General features: G+C 43.7%; 1 protein-coding gene across 1 annotated transcript in view; it reads left to right on the plus strand.

Moving 5' to 3' along the window:
- CAPN9 (calpain 9) overlaps positions 1-22,414 on the plus strand; it is a 1,247,204-nt gene that overhangs the window by 222,963 nt on the left and 1,001,827 nt on the right. The window contains exon 4 of the mRNA XM_077486535.1: positions 22,060-22,193. Within this exon, the coding sequence (XP_077342661.1) occupies positions 22,060-22,193 (134 nt within the window). The remainder of the gene's footprint in view (positions 1-22,059; positions 22,194-22,414) is intronic.

Raw genomic sequence — 22,414 nt, forward strand, 5'->3', positions numbered from 1 at the left:
GACTGTCCTGTTATGTTGATTGTCTATCCTCTTCCTCCTCCGCTGATATGTTGGAAGAACATTTCTGGTTCTGGGTGATGCCATCAGCCCAATTTTTCTGCCCCTGTTTAACAGGGGCGTTTAAGTACAATTTTTGATGCAATTCTTTGCAGCAGGGCTAATTCCTGCAATAAAACAAGAGTATATGACAGAGGTTGCAGTGTGGTGGCACCAGCACCAGTGCCTAAGGCCCAATTTTTCTGCCCCTGTTTAACAGGGACATGTAATTACAATTCTTGATATAATATTTCACAGGAGGGCCCCTTCCTGTGCCCACCCAGAGTAACGGTGAGGACTTATAGTGTTGTGGCACCAGCACCACAACCAAAGGTCAATTTTTTTACCACTGTTCAACAATGGCATGTAATTACAATTCTTGATATAATCGTTCACAGCAGGGCGCTCCAGCGCCCACCAAGAGTCACTTTGAGGGCTTACAATGTTGTGGCAAAACCAACACCTTGTTCCGCCATTTCTGCAGAGTATATAGGGCAGGCCCCTACTTTCAAACATCCAACTTACAAACATTTCCTACTTGCAAACGGAAGGAGACAACAACAAGTGAGATGAAAAAAGATGTACGACAAAACAAATTATACAGGGGTGATAACCCTTCCCTAAGTTTTCCAAAAAGCTTAAAAATAGTTTTTTTGACTGGAGCTACACTTTAAAAATGTACCAGTTGAAAATTACAAACCGATTCAACTTAACACAACAAACCTACACAGTCCCTGTCTTGTTTGCACCGCCTGTATAGTGCTGTTCTGAGTATATAGGGCCTGGGGGCCACACGCATTTCCTTTTTTTAATATGGGTACAGGATTCCCCTTAATATGCGTACAAGACCCAAATAGGCTGGTAATGGGCAGGGAGGGCTACCCATGCCATTTTTCTCAATGATTTTCAACCATATTGCAGGAACCAGATGTAACATTAAAACCGCAAGCAGTTTTAAATGGTGTTATTTCCGTTTAATGTCATTTTGTGCAGGGACTGTTCTAAACACGGGAAACATGTGGCACTTCACAGGCATACTACAGACACCCCCCAGGCACCATATATAAAGGAATATTTCACTTTTTTTTTCAATTTAATCGTCATTAAAATCAGTGCTCCCGCCAAAACGGCCATTTTTAAAAACATTTTAGGCATTGACCCATGTCCCCTGGGGCAGGAGCCAGGCCCCCAAACCCTTTTTAGGACAGTATCTTGCATATTAGCCATTAAAATTAGCACTTTTCATTTCGAACGTTCGAGTCCTATAGACTTCAATGGGGTTCTAACGTTCGTACGAATTTGGGGTCCGTTCGAAAGTTCTGGTGCGAACCGAACCAGGGGTTGTTCGGCTCATCCCTAGTGCCCAACACCTTAGACACTGGCAAAAAAACTGAGGACTCCCAGTAATGGGTGGGGTTATATAGTGGAAGTTCACGCCTTAAGGGGACTGCCAGTATCCAGCACCCGATATGCCAATATAACCCACATAGTTATTACTATGGCTCTGTGTCCCCTGATGTAAGAAAAGAAAAAAAACAGCAGTGATTAACCTCTTCCCATCCACGCTATAGCCGAATGACGGCTATAGCGTGGACTTACTTTTCCGGGAGGGCATCAATAGACATCCTCCCATGCTCGAGCGGCCTTCGTGACCCCTGCACGGTGCGTGCGGCATGCTTTGTGATCAGCGAGTCTATGAGACTCGGCTGATCACAGATCAGAGTAATCACGTGATCAGCTTTCAGCCAATGACAGCTGATCATGTGATGTAAACAGAACCGGTAATCTGCTAATTTTTCTCCTCACGCTGATAGCGTGAGGAGAAAAAAAAAGTGGGACATAAGTTCAGATCATGGAGAGCCTCTGCAGTGTCATCTGTGCCCACCTGTGCCACCTGCCAGTGCCACCTACCAGTGCACAACAGTGGCGCCTCCCAGTGCCCACAGTACTACCCATCAGTGCCCGCAGTGTCACCTATCAGTGCCCATAGTCCCACCTATAAATGCCATCAGTGCCTCATCACCAATGCTGCCTATCAATGCCACCTACCAGTGCCCATCAGTGCCATCTATCAGGACCCATCAGTGCCGTCTTATTAGTGCCACCTTATCTGTGCAGCCTCAAAATCTACAACAAACTATGAAACATGTTTGTTTTTTTCAAAATGTTCTGTCTTTCTTTGTTTAGCAAAAAATAAAAACCCCAGTGGTGATTAAATACCACCAAAAGAAAGCTCTATTTGTTTGAAAAAATGATAAAAATTTAATTTAGGTACAGTGTTGCATGACCACGCAATTGTCATTCAAAGTGTGACAGCGCTGAAAATTGGCCTGGGCAGGAGGGGGGTTTAAGTGCCCAGTAAGCAAGTGGTTAAATACTACCAAAAGAAAACTCTGTGTGTAAAGAAAATTATAAAAATGTCATATGGTTACAGTGTAGCATGACCACGCAATTTTCATTCAAAGTGTGACAGCGCTGAAATCGAAAAAATTGCCCGGGCAGAAAGGGGGTGAAAGTGCCCTGTAGGCAAGTGGTTAAGAAATATTATAGAGATTTGATTATCAATGATTATAGTAGAATGACAAGGAAAGTGATATCACCCGATCAAACGGTGCACTGGAAATATCGTATGGATGAGTCCAAGCACTCCCTACTGCTTTAAAACAATGAAAATGGAAGATCATATATTTGTGATATGTTTTATTTGCAGTTGTATTTTGATTATACTTACTGCCATTGCATGTATACTCAGATTACATTTGTTTTTATATTTCTCTGTTCCTCTTGTTGAGCAACAATACCTACTTTGTGTAGGTGAGGACAGGGGCCTTTTCCCCGCAACCCTGACACAGTGGTTGTGGGTGTCTGCGGGCAGGGGGTCTAGTCAGAATCTTGAATAAAAGGGCCCCCCAGATATGACCCCCCCCTCCACCCATGTGAATGAGTATGGGGTACATAGTACCTTTTACCTACTTAAAAAAAGTAAACACACAGTTTTAAATGTCCTATAATAATGATAATAACAATAATAATAAAATATCCCATGATGTAAATCCACCATCAATCACATGGCGATACGAAGTATATCATATTTACTTGTTGTAAACTTTTTTTTTTTTAATTTCTTCAGTTTCTTCCTTTTTTACACGCCAAGGCAAATTATGTCATACATCCCAGGAGTCTTCAGGAGAGGGTTCTCAGCTTAGCCTATGCCTGAGTAGGGCAGATGGATTACAGGAAATAAATGATACATGAATCATCTGACCTTACTCAAGATGGCCAAGACCAGAAATGCTAGGGGGTGTTTTTCAAAATGATTTCTCAGCAAAATAAAGCATGGATGGACCAGGGAGATTGCTTTGAATAATACAAATCATGAATTCAATATCATTTTTGGTTTCATGGTGCTCAGATGCAGTTCAGTTCCACTTTAATATTTCTGTTAACACACAGTAGTTATTATTGTTCAACAAGTGTATTGCGATATAAACAAATTGAATTTGAGTATACAGTACATGACATGGTAATAAGTATAACTAAAATAGAAAACAGAAACAATATAGTTGATTTTAAAACGTATCGCACTTAGAATATACTACAACTGCCATTAATTTAAAGCAACAAGAAGTGGACTGGACTTACCTGAATGATATTTATTTAGGTTAAATTAGCCAAATAGAAACAAAAAGAACTTGGAGTTACACTTCTCTGCCAGATTTTCACCAATGGCTCCCTACTACTTTTCTAGGAGCTTCAGTCTAAATGTTGTCTTCCTCAACATATGTATTTTCAACATACAACTCCAACATCCTGTAAGAGCACAAGTAAATACTTGCAAGTGGTGTTAATTTGAAAAATACTGAGACCACTAAAGGTTTTATCTCTCATTGCTATGCTATTATGTTGGTTGCATTTCTTGAAGATTACCCCTCCAAAGCAGTATATCAATGGGAAAATTATGTTGGACCAGGAAAGAGAAACAGGAAGTGAGTGGAAATTCAAGTAAACTAAGGGAATCTCTTGGGGACCCCCAGGTTATCAGAAATGGAATCTCCATTGGAAGATGTTCCCTCTATTATTTTACTGGGGACAACCCACAATTTGGGAATTTATTTTTATGGTAAACAGGACAAATAGAGAGGGTGCACAGAGAGCAATAAAACCTGACAGGTGTTGTAATCCCTCTCCACTCTATCCAAAACTAAAAAAAAAGTTTTGCCTTTGTTGTTGTTTAGTCAATTAGTCTTTGTCTGACTCTTTGTGATCTCATGGGCCATAGCACGCCAGGCTTCACTGCCTCCCAGAGCTTGCTTAACTTCATGTTCATTGTTTCAATAATGCTATCTTGTTTTCTGTCGTCCTCTCCTTTTTCCTTCCACAATTCCCAGCTTCAGGGTCTTTTCCAATGAGTCCTCTCTTGGCATTAGGTGGCCAAGGTATTGGAGTTTCAGCTTCAGGATCTGTCCTTCCAGTGAAAAGTCAGAATTGATTTCCTTCAAGATTGACTGGTTTGATTGTCATGCCATCCAAGGGACTTTCAGGAATCTTCTCCAACACCATAGTTCAAAAGCATCAATTCTTCGGCGTTCAGCCTTCCTTATGGTCCAACTCCCACAGCCATAGGTTACTACTGGGAATAACATAGCTTTGACTATACAGAACTTTTCAATAGGGTGATGTCTGCTTTTTATAATGTTGTCTAGGTTTGCCATTGCTTTCCTCCCAAGAAGCAAGCATCTCTTAATTTCATGGCTACAGTCACCATCTGCTGTGATCTTGGAGCCCAGAAAGATAAAATCTGTCACAGTTTCCATTTCTTCTCCTTCTATTTTCCAAGGAGCAGTTGCCATGATCTTAGTTTTCTTAATGCTCCATTTCAGGCCAGCTTTTGCACTCTCCTCTTTCACCTTCATTAAGAGACTCTCCAGTTCTTCTTCACTTTCTGCTATTAGTGTGGTATCGTCTGCATATCTCAGGTTGTTGATATTTCTATATTTCTCTAGGCAATGTTTTTTTCATTATCAAAATGTTTATTGATTTTATAACAATTCCATTAATATTCCATAATATATAACATTACCAACACTTTCAAAAAAAAAAAGCTTATGCACATATACCATACCCCCCCCCCCCCCCCCAAAAAAAAAGGTGCTCTTCCTCTTCTCCCTCCCTCTCCCTTACCCTCACTTTCTCAAAAATGTAAAAAAATAAAGAGGACCCCACCCCAAACTTAGTGTATGATGCTTCTAATAAGCCATACTGACCTTATTTAGCCACCCAATCTCTAGTGCTTCATTTACCTTCTACCGTTTTACCTGTGCCAGTGAGGGGGGGGGGGGGGGGTCGGGTGAAATTAATGTAAAGAATAGAGAGAGAGAAGAGAGAGAGAGAGAAAAAAGGTAATTAAAAAAGCAGAAAGGAAAAACCCCCTCCTCCTTTCGTATCTCCCCTTCTACAGACATTTACCCACATTCTCTACCACTCCATAAATTATACGTTATTCGATCTCTGCCGAATAGAGCTCCCATTTTGTCCATATTTCCTTAAACTCCTCCTTTCTATTTTTAACCATATATATATCCATCTTTCGGGCTCCATTATTCTATCAACTTCTTTCTTCCACTCTATCAAAGTTGGTCGTTTAGTCTGTCTCCATAATCTAGGTATTAGTAATTTTGCTGCATTTAATAAGTGTAGTCTTATACTATCCTTGTATGATCTAACCAATGTCATTGTTCCATGAAATAAGAAGTTTAAAGCCATTAGTTCTATTGTTCTAGGGGACAACCTTTCTACCCAAGGGGCAATTTCCTGCCAAAAACCTCTAATCAGGGGACGTATGTCGCTAATGTAGTAGAGTACTGTATTTTTCTTAGTCCCGAGAACTAGTGTATACATTTGAGACAATAAGTGACCAGCCCTTATCATCTTCATGCACCTGGATTTAAATATAGTGAGCATATTCAAGGGTCTTATCATGTCTCTAGGCAATGCTAATTCCGGTTTGTGATTTGTCGATCCTGGCATTTCGCATGATGTACTCTGCATATAAGTTAAGTAGGTTGATAATATACATCCTTGCCACACTCCATTCTGCCTTTAACATTCTGCATTTAGTTATACTTTATAGATGTTTTGCCTTTAACCACTTGGGTACCGCGCTATTGCAAAATGACGGCAATAGCGCGGACCCACATTTTCGGGACTACGTCTATTGACGTAGTCCCGGTTACGAGCGGCCTGCGCGCCCCCTGAGGGGCGCGCGCGGCGCGCTCTGTGATCGGCGAGTCCGTGAGACTCGCCTGATCACCGATCCGTGTAAGGGGTCGATCCCGACCCCTTATCACGTGATCAGCTGTCAGCCAATGACAGCTGATCATGTGATAAAACGGAGCCGGTAATCGGCTAGTATTCCTCCTCGCGCTGACAGCGCGAGGAGAAAAAAAAAAAGCCGATCGCCGGCGGCCGTGTTCGGGACATCAGTCCCGATCACGGCCAGAAATTTAAACGGACACCTGCCCCCTGCCAGTGCCCACCTGCCACCCGCAGTGCCATCCTGAAATAAAGTAAGTGCCCCCCTGTCAGTGCCACCCAGCAGTGCCCATAGTGCCCACAGTGCCACCCAGAAGTGCCCACAGTGCCACCCAGCAGTGCCCACAGTGCCACCCACAGTGCCACCCAGCAGTGCCACCCACAGTGCCACCAAAATCTGCCTCAAAGGTGCTGCACCCCAGTGCCGCCCATCAGTGCCCAGCAGTGCCGCCCATCAGTGCCCAGCAGTGCCGCCCATCAGTGCCCAGCAGTGCCACCTATCAGAGCCACCTATCAGTGCCACCTATCAGTGCCCATCAGTCCCATCTATCTGTGGTACCTATCAGTGCCCATCCGTGCCACCCATCCGTGCCACTTATCCGTGCCACCCATCCGTGCCATCTTATCTGTGCCCATCTTTGCCCATCAGTGCCGCCTTATCTGTGCCCATCGGTGCCGCCTTATCTGTGCCTATTAGTGCCGCCTTAACTATGCCTATCAGTGCCCACCAGTGCAGCCTATCAGTGCCCACCAATGCAGCCCATCAGTGCCCACCAATGCAGCCCATCAGTGCCCACCAATGCAGCCTATCAGTGCCGCCTAATCAGCGCACTTCAATGAAGGAGAAAAATGACCCGTTTGCAAAATTTTATAACAAACTATTAAAACATGATTTTATTTTTTTATTTTTTTGCATCTTTTTTTGTTTGTTTAGCAAAAAATAAAACTCCGAGCTGTAACTAAATACCACCAAAAGAAAGCTCTATTTGTGGGAAAAAAATGATAAAAATTTCATTTGGGTACAGTGTTGTATGCCCTCGCAATTGTCATTCAAAGTGCATCAGCGCTGAAAGCTGAAAATTGGTCTGGGACTGAGGGGGGTTTAAGTGCCCAGTAAGCAAGTGGTTAATTATGCTTTAATTTATTACAGAAACTCTCCCGAATTTGTATATTCTTTTGTGTTATTAATATATCCCTTTAACTCTCTTTACGATAGGTATTTTGGATGATCCATTATGTGCCAGTTGTTGAAAGAATGAAGTAGATTTGATCCATTTACTATGGCGTTGTCCCAAAATAATACATACTGGACATGGGTTTTAGGTACATTAAATTAGGTATTTCAGTCCACTATTCAGGCTGCATTGAAGCAATGCATCTTGGGCATTTTGGATGCCTTGGAGGTACAGGACATTTCTAGAGAAGCTTTTTATAGTGTTATTTCAAGCCTCCAAATGTATATTGCAGCATTGGAAATCAGCTGATCCCTTACGCCAACAGAGTGGATAAGACATATGGGTGAGAAAATCTGAGCAAACTGGTTTGATATTAAAGCAGCACTAAAGTACACAAGTACATTTCAAATAATTCATTGATCAATCCAAATAAAGTGCAATCCATTAAATAAAAACAAGTGCCCAAATACAATAAGAATACAACTCAAAAACCGATATGAATAAAGTACAATAAACACAAATTAAAAATTTGCAAAGTTCATATACGTGGTCCATTACATAGAACACCTAAAATGGTGCAAAAAAAAGAATTTTCAGTTTTGTGGTTAAATACTGTAATGTAGTTTTATATGGTAAAATGTACTGAAATAGCATTCTTATCCTTAATAGAAATGTTATTCTTGTACTTGAAATAGGTGGTACTTTAAAAAAAAAAAGTCCAACAAAAAATAGGCCAAAAATAGGCCAAAAATAGGCCAGAGCCAGACCAGTTCAGCTGTCAAGGGTCTAATGCCATTTTAGATGTTTCATGAATTTTCAAATGGATGTTCGTACAAAAATGTGTACGAACATTTGTACTAAAATTCATAGTAAATTCATTGACTTGACAAAGGTCGTTTGAAAGTCCTTAAAAATTATGTTTGCTTTTAAATTAGCTTTTGATTTTGAAATTATTGGACTTTCCTGAATGAAAACCACATACACTGTTACAAATTTGTTAATTTAAGAAAAAAATTCCATCCAGTTCCTTGTCACCGTAGTAGAAAATTAACGTAAATTTGACTCCACTAATGATTAGAAAATCTGACAAATTTTACTAAGATTTAAAATGTTTACTTGTAAAGCCTCATTAAAGCGATTCCCCCGCAGAAGCTGCTTAACCACCTTCAGACCGCACCATTTTGCTGGTAAATGACCAGAGGTCTTTTTACAATTTGGCACTGCGCTTCTTTAACTGGTAATTGCGCGGTCATGCAATGTTGTACCCAAACAAAATTTGCGTCCTTTTCTTCCCACAAATAGAGCTTTCTTTTGATGGTATTTGATTGCCTCTGTGATTTTTATTTTTTGCGATATAAACGTAAAAAGACCGCAAATTTTGAAAAAAAATGATATTTTCTACTTTTTGTTATTAGAAAAATCCAATAAACTCAATTTTAGTCATACATTTAGGCCAAAATGTATTCAGCCACATGTCTTTGGTAAAAAAAAAAAGTAAATAATTGTATATTTATTGGTTTGCGCAAAAGTTGTCACATCTACAATCTAAGGTACGTTTTCTGGAATTTACGCAGCTTTTAGTTTACGACTGCCTATCTCATTTCTTGAGGTGCTAAAATGGCAGGGCAGTACAAAACCCCCCCAAATGACCCCATTTTGGAAAGTAGACACCCTAAGGAAATTGATAAGTGCCATGTTGAGCCCATTGAATATTTTATTTTTTTGCCTCAAGCGATTGAATAATGACAAAAAAAATTTTTTTTTTTTTTTTTTTTACACAAAGTTGTCACTAAATGATATATTGCTCACACATGCTATGGGCATATGTGAAATGACACCCCAAAATAAATTCTGCTGCTTCTCCTGAGTACAGGGATACCACACATGTGGGACTTTTTGGGAGCCTAGCCGCGTACGGGGCCCCGAAAACCAAGAACCGCCTTCAGGTTTTCTAAGGGCGTAAATATTTGACTTCACTCCTCACTACCTATTACAGTTTTGAAGGCCATAAAATGCCAAGATGGCACAAAACCCCCACAAATGACCCCATTTTAGAAAGTAGACACCCCAAGCTATTTGCTGAGAGGCATGTTGAGTCCATGGAATATTTTATATTTTGCCACAAGTTGCGGGAAAATTACAAACTTTTTATTATTTTATTTTTTTTCACAAAGTTGTCACTAAATGATATATTGCTCACGCATGCCATGGGCATATGTGAAATGACACCCCAAAATAAATTTTGCTGCTTCTCCTGAGTACGGGGATAGCACATATGTGGGACTTTTTGGGAGCCTAGCCGCGTACGGGGCCCCGAAAACCAAGCACCGCCTTCAGGCTTTCTAAGGGCGTTACAGTTTTGAAGGCCATAAAATGCCAAGATGGCACAAACCCCCCCCAAATGACCCCATTTTGGAAAGTAGACACCCCTAAATTTAGGGGTACACTAGTGAGACTAGGTAATAAATGGCGGGTGCCCTGAAACTATAAAAAAAATAACTAACCAACCAGCGTCACCTGTAACAGTTATATGGTGATCACTGGTGAAAGGGTTAACTAGGGGGCAATCAGGGGGCTTTATGCGGTAGTATATGGGGGTCCTTGGCGCTATAAAAAGCTGCGGCGAACCTAAATACCTACCTGCCTAACTAGCGTCACCTGTGACACTAATACAGTGATCAGAAAAACGATCGCTTATTAGGCTGGGTTCACACTGGAGCGATGCGGGAACGCCACGAATCCGCGGCGGGTTCCCGCATCACATGCCTCCCGGCGGCAGTTCACACTGCCCTATGCGAACTGCTGGGAGTGTCAGTGAAATGTTAATGACACCCCCAGATCAGTTCGCATATCGCAGTGCGATCTGCAAACTCGGATCGCATGGTGTGAACACCCATGCGATCCGATTCTGCTGCGGACCAAAAAAAGGGTCCCGTGCGAGTTTGCGGCGGGTGCGGCGGGTGCGACACGAATTCAGCCATACTATCTGTATGGCTGAACTCGAATCGCACAGAGATCAGATGTGATTTGCACTGCAGTGCGGTGCGAATCACATCCGTTCTCATAAACCGCTGCAATGTGAACCCAGCCTTAGTGACACTGGCGATGGGGGGTGATCACGGGGTTAAACCTTTATTGGGGGGGTTAGGGGGGTACCTTAGAACTAAAGGGGGCTAACCCTAACTGCCCTAACAGTTATTACAGTCACAAATGACACCCGCCGGGTGATCAGGGGGTTAAACCTTTATTAGGTAATAAATGGCGGGTGCCCTGAAACTATAAAAAAATAACTAACCAACCAGCGTCACCTGTAACAGTTATATGGTGATCACTGGTGAAAGGGTTAACTAGGGGGCAATCAGGGGGCTTTATGCAGTAGTATATGGGGGTCCCTGGCGCTATAAAAAGCTGCGGCGAACCTAAATACCTACCTGCCTAACTAGCGTCACCTGTGACACTAATACAGCGATCAGAAAAACGATCGCTTATTAGGCTGGGTTCACACTGGAGCGATGCGGGAACGCCATGAATCCGCGGCGGGTTCCCGCATCGCATGCCTCCCGGCGGCAGTTCACACTGCCCTATGCGAACTGCTGGGAGTGTCAGTGAAATGTTAATGACACCCCCAGATCAGTTCGCATATCGCAGTGCGATCTGCAAACTCGGATCGCATGGTGTAAACACCCATGCGATCCGATTCTGCTGCGGGCCAAAAAAAGGGTCCTGTGCGAATTTGCGGCGGGTGCGACACGAATTCAGCCATACTATCTGTATGGCTGAACTCGAATCGCACAGAGATCGGATGTGATTTGCACTGCAGTGCGGTGCGAATCACATTCGTTCTCATAAACCGCTGCAATGTGAACCCAGCCTTAGTGACACTGGCAACGGGGGGTGATCACGGGGTTAAACCTTTATTGGGGGGGTTAGGGGGGCACATTAGAACTAAAGGGGGCTAACCCTAACTGCCCTAACAGTTATTACAGTCACAAATGACACCAATGCAAAAAAAAAAAAAGCAATTGGTGTCACTGTGACTGGGGGGGCAGGGGTAATTGGGGGGTGATCGGGGAGTAAAGGGGGGGTGTGAGTGTGCCTGGCATGTTCTACTGTGTAGTGTAGTGCTTGTGCAACTCACCGATGCTCTCTCCTCGGTGCCGGAACGAAAAATACCGACACGGAGGAGAGAATACATCACTTCCTCTCCTGTGTTTACATTACAGGAGAGGAAGTGATGTCACGGACATTTTCATTCGTCGGGAGCGATCGCGAGGGGGTGGCCATGAATGAATGGCCGTCCCCTCGTCCGGGATCGCTCCCGAACGAATACCGACCGCCGCAGGCACCGGGCGGGGGCCCGATCGGGCCCCCGACCGGCGGGCAAGCAAGGACGTACATGTAAGCCCTTATGCCTGCCCGTGCCATTCTGTCGACGTACATCGTCGTGCGGCGGTCGGCAAGTGGTTAAGTTAGTTCAGTCCGTTACAATAGTGTAAATACAATGACCAATTAGAAACACACACATTATGATAAAACGCAGACATTGTCTTTACTTCAATTTTTCTGTAGAAGAAATAATAGACAGTAACAATATATATTCAAGTAATCAACATAGAGAACAATAACTGAGATTTAAGAGCAATATAGCTCTCAAGCTGCTTTCAGGGGATTCCAAACACTAGAATGTCCCCAAGAGCAGATGCACACTTAAATGGTAAATAAAGCACAATATGGCACTTCAAATTAGATTGGTTACCTTTACTCAGATTGGCTCTATGATTCCAGGCAGGATGGGAGCAGAGGAATGACTTCCTTTGAGTCAGACCTCTCTCTGCTAACCCCTGACACCACAGGCCCAAATTTACACACCTATTCAAGTCAATAAGTAATGGCTTAACTTCATAGATAAACTGTCCTACACACCCAATGCATATGCAGAGCCCTGAATATGTGTGTGGATCCGTATGGCACTAACAGGTTTAGTCCTTTTTGAAGCAAAGATAAAATTTGGTGTGTTCAGCTAGCCACTGTCTTTGGTGCACTTTAACTCCTGGGTAGCAGGGCAAACAACAGAACTGACCCAGATTATCAACCTAAACAGACAGGATTTTGTTCAACAAGGTGAGAGGACAATGGTGTCTGTATACAATGTCCCAGAAATGGATAGCCTTATCCTTTATCCCTGTAGCACTACAAGCATCAGCAAGATTACTACCAGATATTAATGCTACACTAATTCATCCTGGTGAATCAAGCTCTATCCCAGAGAGCTCAGGATGCCTCATGCCAGATCCAGAGGTCACTACCTCAAAACCAGCTACAGCCACTGAAGACTCTTCTTCCCTCCCAGTGGCCGAGTTTGAGAAGCTAATCACAGGGCTCCTTAATAAACCAGCAGTGCCAATTAATTATGGGTATAGCAAACTATGGTTCTTCTCGGGGGAAAGTCCCCACACCTACAGGAGAAGATGATTTTGATACTTGCATTAATTAAGCAATCCAAGCAGTCGAGGAGTGGGAAATGACTAATGCAGTAAAGAGACAGAGGGTAGTTGAGAGTCTGTAGGCCCCGGGTTTTGATATTATCTGGAATCTAAAGTAGGATAAACCCAACTTTTCTGTTTCTGAATGTCTAGAAGCACTTCGTGGAATTTATGGGAAAGCGAAAGACTGCACGGAGTTGATCTAGCTCTTCCACCACACATACCAAATGGAGGGTGAGAAGATGTTCCGCGGTTGGACAAAATCCTTCAGCAAGTCATTATGAAGGGTGGGATGGAAGCCAAAGCTGCTAGTAAAACCATAATGACTCAGGTGCAGAGGAGAGCACAACCGCTGGATCCTATTGTGCTACAGCTTTGAGCCAGAAATCCAAACGACCTTCTTGCCTACTCTAAATTCATGAAGACTATTAGAGAGGAGGAGGCTCTCTTTGCAGCCAACACACAGAGTCTACCAAGAGTCTCAAACATGGTGCTATGGCTTGCATCATACAGTCAGGACCAGATATGGAGACTAGACCAGATGGAGGGCCTTGTACCCCTGTTGACACTTTGGCCCAAGCCATGACCCAGTTGGCCCAAGCGCAAACTATATTGCAACAAACATTCTGTGGAATCCAGAAGACAATGGGGCAAGTGATGGAAGCCCATAACAACATGCAACAATCACTCTCGGAGGTAAAACAGATGGTGTCCATCCTCGTAACTGAGAAAAGGGGTGTTGCCTCTCCTACAGCTAAGTGGTGCTATCGCTGTGGGGAAGGTTATTTCATTGCTCGGTGTCCGAATTAAGAGAAACTGACTGAGCTCACAGCAGAGGTGGGGAAAGCATTGAGGAAGCTGTCCCTTGGGAAGCCAAGGGAAACTTCAGAGGGCCCTGTTGAAGGAGCCAACAAGGTGCCTATCTATGTTAGCCAACTCCAGAAAACCCAATGACACAAAGACAGCATCGGAAGTCCAAACCCTTGCAGAGGGCTTCCGTTGTTGCCTGAGAGCAACCTAGTGTCCCGTCCCTTTTGACACATATTGCCCGCGGTCAGAGAGTCAATAGAGTCAATGCACACCAGACTCTCAGAACTCAAGGGAGATTAAGGCCAGATCAGAATTTCCGCAAGAAGGAAGCACAGATACAAACCACCAAACAGGCCAACACTTCCTCCAAGCTCCCTGACAATCTGATGGGACCTTCTCCGGTTGTCCCCATCCAAGTGGAAGGAATTTACACCAAGGCTCTTCTGGATACCAGAGCTCAAGTGACCCTCCTCTACAGAGATTTCTATGACTAGTACCTTAAGCACCTGCCATTGCAGAAGTTGGAAGAGCTAGAGATATGGGGCATTGGGACTCAGAACTTCCCCTATGATGGCTATTTATCAGTCAAGCTGACCTTCGATCCTTCCGTAGCTAAGTAGGCTGAAACCTTTGACACTTTGGCAGTGGTCTGTCCTCACCCACCAGGGGCCAGTAAGGGTTCTCTCATTATCAGGACCAATACTGATCTTGTCAGAACACTGTTGACACCTCTTGTGCAAGAACTGAACATTTCAACTACAAGGGTGCCCCCCATGTTGAGACAAGTCTATCAGCGCTTGGTACAAGAATGGAAGGTTCCAGCTGATGGAGTGGGAAAGATCTGGTGCTTGGACTGGAGCTAGAAGGTGTTACAGCCAAGTGAAGTGGCCTGTTTACAGACATATGTCAAACTAAATTGGAATCAACCAGGCCCTTTCATTGCCCTTGAAGTGGACAGAAAGAGAGAAGACAAGGGAGTGGAGATGATTCCCAAAGTGGTCTCAACCAAACCAAAGAAGTCACGGGAGGATCTCGGTCAGTGTCCGCAACATAACAGCCTCACCAGTGAAGATACCGACTTGGATGTTGCTGAGACAAGTGAATCCGGCTACCCCAGTTTCACCGTTTGATTTGATGGGAGAAGCTTGTTTCCTGCAGATGGGCAAAAATGTCCTCTCACCAAATCCTGCGATCAGTAGACATGTGAGATTAGTTTTGTATGAAACAAAAATTCGTACATTCATACGAATCTGAAATACAAATTTTTATGCATACGAATTCTGTACGAAATTTCATTTACGAATTTCGGATCCAAATTCATAACGAAAATTCGTAATTAACGAAACATTAACAAATCTAAAAGTTAAAAACCCAGGAAGTCAGCACAACACAGGGATAGTAGGAACCCCTCATAATGATAAATTCATCATAACGAAAATTTGTAATTGTTATAAATGTAAAAGTTAATTAACCTAAATGTTAAAACCCCAGGAAGTCAGCACAGGGATGGTGGGAACCCTATGGGAATTTCTATGCTTATGAATTTCATACGAAATATGAAATTTTGTTAACGAATTTCGGTATTTCGGATTCAAATTAACAGAAACATGACTGCTGTTTTGTTCACCAATCAGAGGAAGTCAGCACAGGGATGGTGGGAACCCCTCATAATGGGCACAGCGGGTGTACACTCAGACCTGGGAACTCAGCACAGGGATGGTGGGAACCCCTCATAATGGACACACAGCAGGTGTACAGACCTGGGAACTCAGCACAGGGATGGTAGGAACCCCTCATAATGATAAATTCATCATAACGAAAATTCGTAATTGTTACGAAAAGTTAATGAACCTAAAAGTTAAAACCCCAGGAAGTCAGCACAGGGATGGTGGGAATCCTATGGGAATTTCTATGCTTACGAATTTCATACAAAATATGAAATTTTGTTAACTAATTTTGGATCCAAATTAACAGAAACATGATGGGTGTTTTGTTCACCAATCAGAGGAAGTCAGCACAGCACAGGGATGGTGGGAACCCTTCATCATGATAAATTCATCATAACAAACGTTTCTTAATTGTTACGAAAAGTTAAACCTAAAAGTTAAAAACCCAGGAAGTCAACACAGCACAGGGATGGTGGGAACCCCTCATAACGAACTTTCGTTATTTTTATGAAAAGTTAACGAAACTAAAGGTTAAAAACCCAGGAAGTCAGCATAGCACAGGGGTGGTGGGAGCCCCTCATAATGATAAATTCATCATAACTAACTCTTTTATTTTAACGAAAAGGTTACGAATCTAACGAAAATTCATGTTTCGTACGAATCCGAATTGAATTTCGAACACGAATTACGAAATACTATTTTTTTCGTACGGAACGAAATGAAACACATTGTTTGACGCCACCCATGTCTAATCGATCAGGGCCCAAGCGAACATCCTGGAACAGGCAGGTTTTCTTGGTGACCGGTCCCCTTACACTGGTAAGGTTCACCATTGATGGAGATGCACCTCAATATTCACCTGGGGTCCCCCTCTCTCTGGATGTCCCAACTCACTGTGGAGGCCTGAATCCTGCAGCGAGCTCATCTGAGAGACCGCACCTCTCCCCCAGGTCTGGTCTCTTTACTCTATCGCTGACTAAACTTTACCTCAGGACACAAAATTGAGTCTTTTACTTTCCTGTCAGCAAAGCCTGCTGGGATTTGTATTCTATGGGGCCGTTTTGTGTGGGAATTGCATGTCCTAGAATCCATTGCTGTTCTCCCTGCAGTTCAGTACAATCTCTTCAATTGGCTGTTGTAACTGTGCCCTCAATTGGTTTTTCCTCTGCCAGGCCAATAGGGACACAAGAGAGGCCACTGAATGCAGAGCTCTGTGTGTGTCAGCTCATATTACATTCATGTAATAGAACAAAACAAAAACAATCCAGTACTCAATGGGTTAGTGAAAGAAGCAGTCACACAACAGGCAGTTGAACGTGAATACACCTATTTTATATGTTGTCAGACAAGGAGTGGGTAATGATAAAAAATAGAGAATAGAGCAGGCTTACAGTGTCACCAGGAGTCCACAGAGCAACAAGGGGCTTACAGGATCCAGATCTGGGAGACAGTCCTTGCTGCCGGGGGGGGCGTCAATAACCCTGCTGCATTGTAGCCAAGTATACAAACCACTCACCAGCATATGGGAGATGGCTGAACATGCTGGAGGGGGAGGAGGAGGCGGAAGCAGCCATGGAACTATGAGCTCCATGTGCCACATGTTAGAAACACCACACCAGCTGGAGTGCTGACAGGAAGGGGAGGAAATACCGCAATGCTGCAGATAGATTCAAGATGCTCTCTCCTGCTATAGCTAAACTATTGGGTTGTTGCTCACCGCTGTATGGGAGTATCCTGGGGTTATGTGATAGCCGAAGGGATAACAACCAGAACTGGGATGGCTAACAGAGTTGCTGGAGGTTATAAAGACTTTACTACCTCGTCAGCTGTGGTGACCTGCAAGCTACTCTATTGCCTTGACATGCACTTTTTCAAAATATTTAATATCCCATATGCTGGTGAGTGGTCTGTATACTTGACTACAGTGCAGCAGGGGTATTGGCGTCCCCCCTGCAGCGAGGATTGTATCCCAGATCTGACTGTCATCAACCACTCGTTGCTCTGTGTACTCCTGGTGACAACGTAAGCCTGCTCTATTCTCTATTTTTTATCATCCCCCACTCCTCCTTGTCTAACAGGATTGGATTTTATGGTTATCATTGAATAAACTAGGTGCATCCACGTTCAACTGCTATGTGACTGCTTCTTCCACTAACCCATTGAGCGCTGGATTGTTTTGTTTTGTTCTGTTCAATCCATATCCCCCAGCTATGGCTGTGGCTGCTGTCCAGCCACGTTTTAAGTGCTGTTGATATTTGTTGTTTATTATGAGTTAACTCAAGTCAGTGAAAACAGGAAGGAGAAGGGTGAAAAATCCCCCTTACAACTGCTAGCAGGCAGCTCTCCCTAACTCGAGCTAGAAAGCCTGTGTACATTGTTCCTGCTAGCTTGGCGGGATTGCGGGCTATAGAGTGAGACACCCGCTACATTAATAAACCCAAAAGCAAACATTTTGTATATTGCAGCTTACCAACTCTTAAGTGTGATGGCTGCATTAGTTTTCTTTTTTAGGCTTTCTTTCTTCTATTTTTCATCTGGTGATCTGGCCAATAAGTTTGTTGTTTTTCAAAAGAACAAGCTCTCTTGCACATTGTATCAGTTATAAGGACAGATGTACTTACAATGGTCAATTTTTATTTATTTATGTAAAAATTTTACCCCAAAAGAAAAAAAAAACAGCTTGCTACAACTGCTTTGGAAGCAGGGCGCCCCCCTTCCCCAAAGCACCCACCCCCCATGTTGAGGGCATGCGGGCTGGTACGGTTCAGGAGGGGGGCGCTAGCTCGTCCCCACCCCCTTTCCTGACCGTCCGGGCTGCGTGCTCGGATAAGGGTCTAGTATGGATTTTGGGGGGATCCCCATGCTGTTTTTTCGGTGTAGGGGCTTCCCCTTAAAATCCATACCAGACCTAAAAGGGACATTGTTGCCTCTCTCTCGCGCTCGCTGCAATAGGAAAATGTGTTTTTCCTATTGCAGCGAGCACGAGATGTGCAGTACCCTGCAGCCGAGAACCAGCGTGATAGGATCGCGCTGAAAACATTCTCGTGGGCAGGTGCTGTAGTTGCCCTTTCGTCGTATTTGGTCCGTCGGACCAGCATACAACTGGAACTGGGTCCGGTGGAGTTCCGGTGGGAAAATTTAAAACCTGTTCTATTTCTAAAGTCCGTCGGATTTTTGGCAAGCAAAGGTCCGATGGAGCCCACACAAAATCAAATTGTTCGACGGATTTGTTCCGTCGGACCTTTGCTGTCAAAAAGTCCGGTCTTGTGTTTGTGGCATTACACTGGCCAGATCACGAAAACAGAGGGAAAAAAGCCTAAAAAAGTAATACAACCACCACATCTAATAATTGGTAAGCTGCAATATATTACAATTTTGGTTATGAGTATAATACTGCTTTAAATTTCATTTAAATGCTTGTTAGCATTTTTTAAATAACATGCTACATATTAGGACTAGGAGATAAGGTCACATTGTTTCAAAGTCTTTGCTGCCCTATCCAACATTAAAGCACCATTTTTCAACTTGACCCTACTTGTTTAGTAGGGATACAAGCACAACCATCCTGCTGGCAGACAAAAAAATGCAGCGTTATAAAGAAAACATCCAGTTATCATTCTAAGCTGACAACTCTGCTCAGGAATGTTGATAAAGTTTCTAAAGTGGCACCCCAGCAGCTGTTGCAAGAAAAAGGTGATTGACTGTGTAAACACTTGTGAAACTGAGAAAGCTATAACATGCCTGCATTGACTCTTGCAATTTTCACATTTTTAACAGCTTGCATATGACATGGGGAAAAAAATAGGAAGAGGCAGGGACCATTTATGCCATGTTCACACTGATCAGGACTGACACACGACTCCTAATCCGTCAGTGACCTGTGACTTTGGATGCGACTTCCATGCGACTTTAATGAACATGATCCGATTTGGACCAATCAAAACAATTCCTTGGCTCTGGAATGGATGAAACCTTGTGCCAAACGTATAGAACAAAGAAGAACAAAACGGTGGTGGGGTCCCCCCAATCCATACTAGGGCCCTTTGGGTCTGGTATGGATCTTGAGGAAGAACCCCACGTCAAAAAATAAAATAAAACCGGCATTGGGTCTCCCTCAAGACCATACCAGACCGAACATCGACCATTCGGGTGTTCAGGTGTTTGATGAGTCATCAGCTGTCAGCGGGCTTTTACATTGTACCCCTACTCATTAACAAAAACAGTGCCAAAAACAAATAAAAACACACACACAGTTGTTGAGCACTCTTTTTTTTAAAACAAAAAAACAATGCCCCCCAATATATAGAGCCATCATCAATCAGAACTGAAAAAGGGGAGGGAAAAAAAGTTCTGTCTGCAATAAAGGTCATCTGCCGACTGCCTGCTCTGCCGATTGAAAGTCCTTAAATAAGTTTTTGGGTGCAGCGAAAGTCGTGATTGACGATCTACATCAGAAATTATTTTTTAACAAAAGAATTAAGAACTGTGTGTTATTATTCCTTTTTGACAAATGGGTAAGGGTACTATCTACCCATTATTCATTCACATAGAGGTGGGGAAGTTGGGGGGCCCCCTTGTTAAAGGGGGCTTACAGATTCCGATAAGCCCCCTGCCCGCAGAACCCCCCCCAACCACAGCCCAGGGTTGTTGGGCTGATGCCCTTGTCCCCATCAACATGGGGACAGGGTGCTTTGGGGTGGGGGCACTTGCTCGTCCCCCCCCCCACTTTCCTTGAACTGCCGGGTGCATGCTCGGATAAGGGTTTGTATTGGATTTTTTTTATTTTGGCGTGGGGTCGCCCCAAAATCCAGTACAGGCCCTTATCCGAGCATGCAGCCTGCCAGGTCAGGAAAGGGGGGGTGAGCGAGTCCCCTCACCCCAAAGCAACTTGTTCCAAGGGTTGTGGGGGTCTGCAGGTGGGAGACTTTTCGGAATTTAACAAGAGGGCCCCAGGTCCTGGCCCCCCTCTATGTGAATGAGTATGGGGTACATAGCCTACCCATTCACCCAAAAAACACAGTGTAGGGTAATAAAAACATTAAACATTTTTTGACAAGGCCTTTATTAACCACTTGAGATCTGCGCTACAGCACAGACCTGCATTGCAGGGACGACGTCTATTGACGTCGTCCAGTGCACGAGCAGCCTGCGTGCCCCCTGGCGGGCACGTTCTGTGATCAACAAGTCTATGAGACTCGCTGGATCACAGATCGGAGTAAGGGGTCAATCTCGACCCCTTACCACGTGATCAGCTGTTAGCCAATGACAGCTGATCATGTGATGTCAACACAGCCAGTAATCGCTGACACCGCGAGGAGAAAAAAAAAAAGACGATCACCGACGGCAGTGAGAGGGACATCCGTCCCAATCACTGCGAGCTGCCGCCAGCTCCTCAGTTCCCACCTGTACCCCCTACAAGTGCCACCTATCAGTAGGCAACATTGCTACCTACCAATGCCCACCAGCGCCACCTGTCAATGCCCACAGTGCCACCTCTCAGTGCCTGAAGAACAGTGCTACACATCAGTGCCGCCTATCAGTCCCACCTATCAGTGCCCATCAGTGCCATCTATCAGTGGTACCTATCAGTGTCCATCAGTGCCACCCATTCGTGCCACCCATAAGTGCCCATCAGTGTCATCAGTGCTGCCTTATCTGTGCCCATCAGTACCGACTTATCTGTCTCCATAAGACCCACCTTATCTGTGCCTGTTAGTGCCCATCAGTGCAGCCTATCAGTGCCCACCAGTGCAGCCTCATCAGCGCATATCAATGAAGCCAAAAAATTACCTGTGTGCAAAATTTTATAACAAACTATTAAACATGATTTTTTTTTCAAAATGTTCCACCTTTTTTTGTTTAGCAACAAATAAAAACCCCAGATGTGATTAAATACCACCAAAAGAAAGCTCTATTTGTGGGGAAAAAAATATAAAAATTTCATTTGGGTACAGTGTTGTATGCCCGCGCAATTGCCATTCAAAGTGAGTCAGCGCTGAAAGCTGAAAATTGGTCTGGGCAGGAGGGGGGTTTAAGTGCCCAGTAAGCAAGTGGTTAAAAATTACCAACGTCAGTCACAATGTCTTCCTCTTCTGCCGCCGCCACGACTCACTGAAAAAAGCAAAACACTCCGACGCTGGCTCACGCCATTCTGTCAGCTCCTGTGTCTGACAGTTATTATATAGCTATAGGGCTTGACCATGCAGTAACATAACTAGAAGACTCTGTCCACTTGTGATGTCACAGGCCCATCATGCCCAAGTCCTTGATGTCACATGGGGGCAGGGTCTCCGGGTTTAGGTCACCACATGGCCATGCTCCATAGTTATATAAGAACTGTCAGACATGGGAGCTTACAGAATTGGGGGAGAATTTGTCATGGAGGATCGGTTTTTTATCGGGTCGGCGGTGGCGGCAGAGGAAGACATCGTGATTGACGTTGGATCAGTTATCACAATACAACAAATTTCTCATGAAATAGGTACTTTAAGTTTTATTTTTTGTATCTAAGTAAATGTTTTGGATTGTGTGTGATATACTTACAAATTGTGTGTTTTTTTGTTATTTTTTCTTTAGTTTTGGCAACATAATGAATGGGTTGATATTGTAATTGATGATAGGCTGCCTACCTTTAGAAACCGTCTGGTATTTCTTCATTCAGCTGATCTAAATGAATTCTGGAGTGCATTAATAGAAAAGGCATATGCCAAGTAAGTATACCTTTGTTATTCTGTTTCATTTTACTAGTTTACTTGTTGGTTGACTGAAATGAATACTGAATCCTTAAACAATGTGCTATTGGTATCAATGCACAATACAGTACAGAGTTTGGCCATCTGGAGAATGTTATGTAAAGGATTATGCCGCGTACACACAACCGGACTTTAGGGCAGAAACCGTCAGACGGAATCAATCCGTCGGATATTACGAT

The sequence above is a fragment of the Lithobates pipiens genome, unplaced genomic scaffold (genome assembly GCF_037356315.1).
Source record: "Lithobates pipiens isolate NorthernLeopardFrog02 unplaced genomic scaffold, aLitPip1_a1.2 Scaffold_18, whole genome shotgun sequence".
Lineage (NCBI taxonomy): Eukaryota > Metazoa > Chordata > Amphibia > Anura > Ranidae > Lithobates > Lithobates pipiens.